We start from the raw sequence: 1,334 nt of genomic DNA, 5'->3' as shown, positions 1-1,334 counted from the left end.
AGAGCCCAGAGCAGCATCTGCTGCACATCCCCGGGGCTCAGCGCTGCCCCACGGAGCAGTCGGTGGCCTGGGGAGGGGACACAAGGGTCAGCCGGGGGTGGTGGCTTTGGGGGTGGTGGCCAGAGGCACCTCGGGGATGGTTCCCACTCACCATTGATACTAGAAACAGCCAGAAGGTCTCCCAGGATGCCGCAGAGTGTGGTCAGGGCGGCAGAGATCCCAGAGGAAACGATCCAGAGGGTGGTGGAGAGGCTCTGGGGGGAAAAGTGGGGACAGAGGAGTGGGAAAAGGGGACACAGACCCATTATGTCCCTCCATGAGGGGTTGGGAGTCCCCTGTTGTCACCAGCCACAGAGAAAGGGGACACAGCCCTCCATTTTCCTCCAGGGCTCCAGGGAAGATTTAAGGATTAGGACCCTGTCATTGTCACCAGCCATGGGACACAGGGACACAACCCCAATGTCCCTCCATGAAGGGCTTTGAAGGAGTCTGTGACACCCCCATTGTCACCAGCCACAGGGAAAAGGGACACAGCCCTCCATGTCCTTCCATGAGGGGCTCCAGGAAAATCTGAGAACCTCACTGTTACCAGCACAAGGGAACAACACAGCCCCCTGTGTCCCTCCATGAGGGGGTCTGTGGAAGGTTTGGGGGGACATGACCCCTCCCACTGTCACCAGCCACAGGGAAATGGGACAGAGCCTTCCATGTCCCTCCATGAGGTACTCCAGGGCAGGTTTGGGAGGGCAGGACACCCTCAGTGTCACCAGCCACGGGACAAGGGGACAGCTCCCTGTGTCCCTCCATGAGGGACCCTGGGGAAGGTCTGTGGGGGTCGGACCCCCTGTTGTCATCAGCCATGGGACAAGGGGACAGGTTGGGGAGGGCAGGACCCCACCTCTGCCACCATGCGCAGGGGCTGAGGTCCCACCCAGCTCTCCAGGGTGTTCCAGCTGGCATGTCCCAGTCGAGACAGCAGGTCATCTCCGGTGGCAGCGCTGGCATGGCCCTGAAATCTCTCCTGGCTGTCCTTGGCTCCGTCTCCTGCTGTTCCCACCAGGAATGGGATCCACAGCAGCAGTGCCAGCAGGATCCGGTGCCCTACAGTGCTCTCCATGCTGGATCTCAGGATCTGGAGGGACACCCTGCTGGTTTTGGGGTTCCCCAGGAGGGAAGAGAGGCCCCACAGCCCTGTCCCCCCCCGACAGAGGCAGTGCCCAGGTTATTTTTGGGATGGACAGGCGGCAGTGGGACACAGCCAAGGGCACTCGGCCTGGCTGGGTAGGGGGGGCGCCCCAGCACCCATTCTCAAAGGAGGGAGTGGGGTGCTCCAG

The 1,334-nt window shown here is 61.8% G+C and overlaps 1 protein-coding gene across 1 annotated transcript; it reads right to left on the bottom strand.

Moving 5' to 3' along the window:
* Positions 1–5: 5 nt before the first annotated feature.
* TMEM109 (transmembrane protein 109) lies at positions 6–1,117 on the bottom strand (the record flags this gene model as incomplete). Its single annotated transcript, XM_009077363.1, has 3 exons — positions 899–1,117; positions 152–254; positions 6–67 (listed from the first exon to the last, which is right to left on the bottom strand). Coding segments are annotated over exons 1-3 (384 nt in total), but the record flags the coding sequence as incomplete, so codon positions are not given.
* Positions 1,118–1,334: the final 217 nt, after the last annotated feature.

The sequence above is a fragment of the Acanthisitta chloris genome, unplaced genomic scaffold (assembly GCF_000695815.1).
Source record: "Acanthisitta chloris isolate BGI_N310 unplaced genomic scaffold, ASM69581v1 scaffold21370, whole genome shotgun sequence".
NCBI lineage: Eukaryota > Metazoa > Chordata > Aves > Passeriformes > Acanthisittidae > Acanthisitta > Acanthisitta chloris.
Note: the sequence above shows the minus strand (reverse complement) of the source record. Positions and strands in the feature narration are given on the sequence as shown.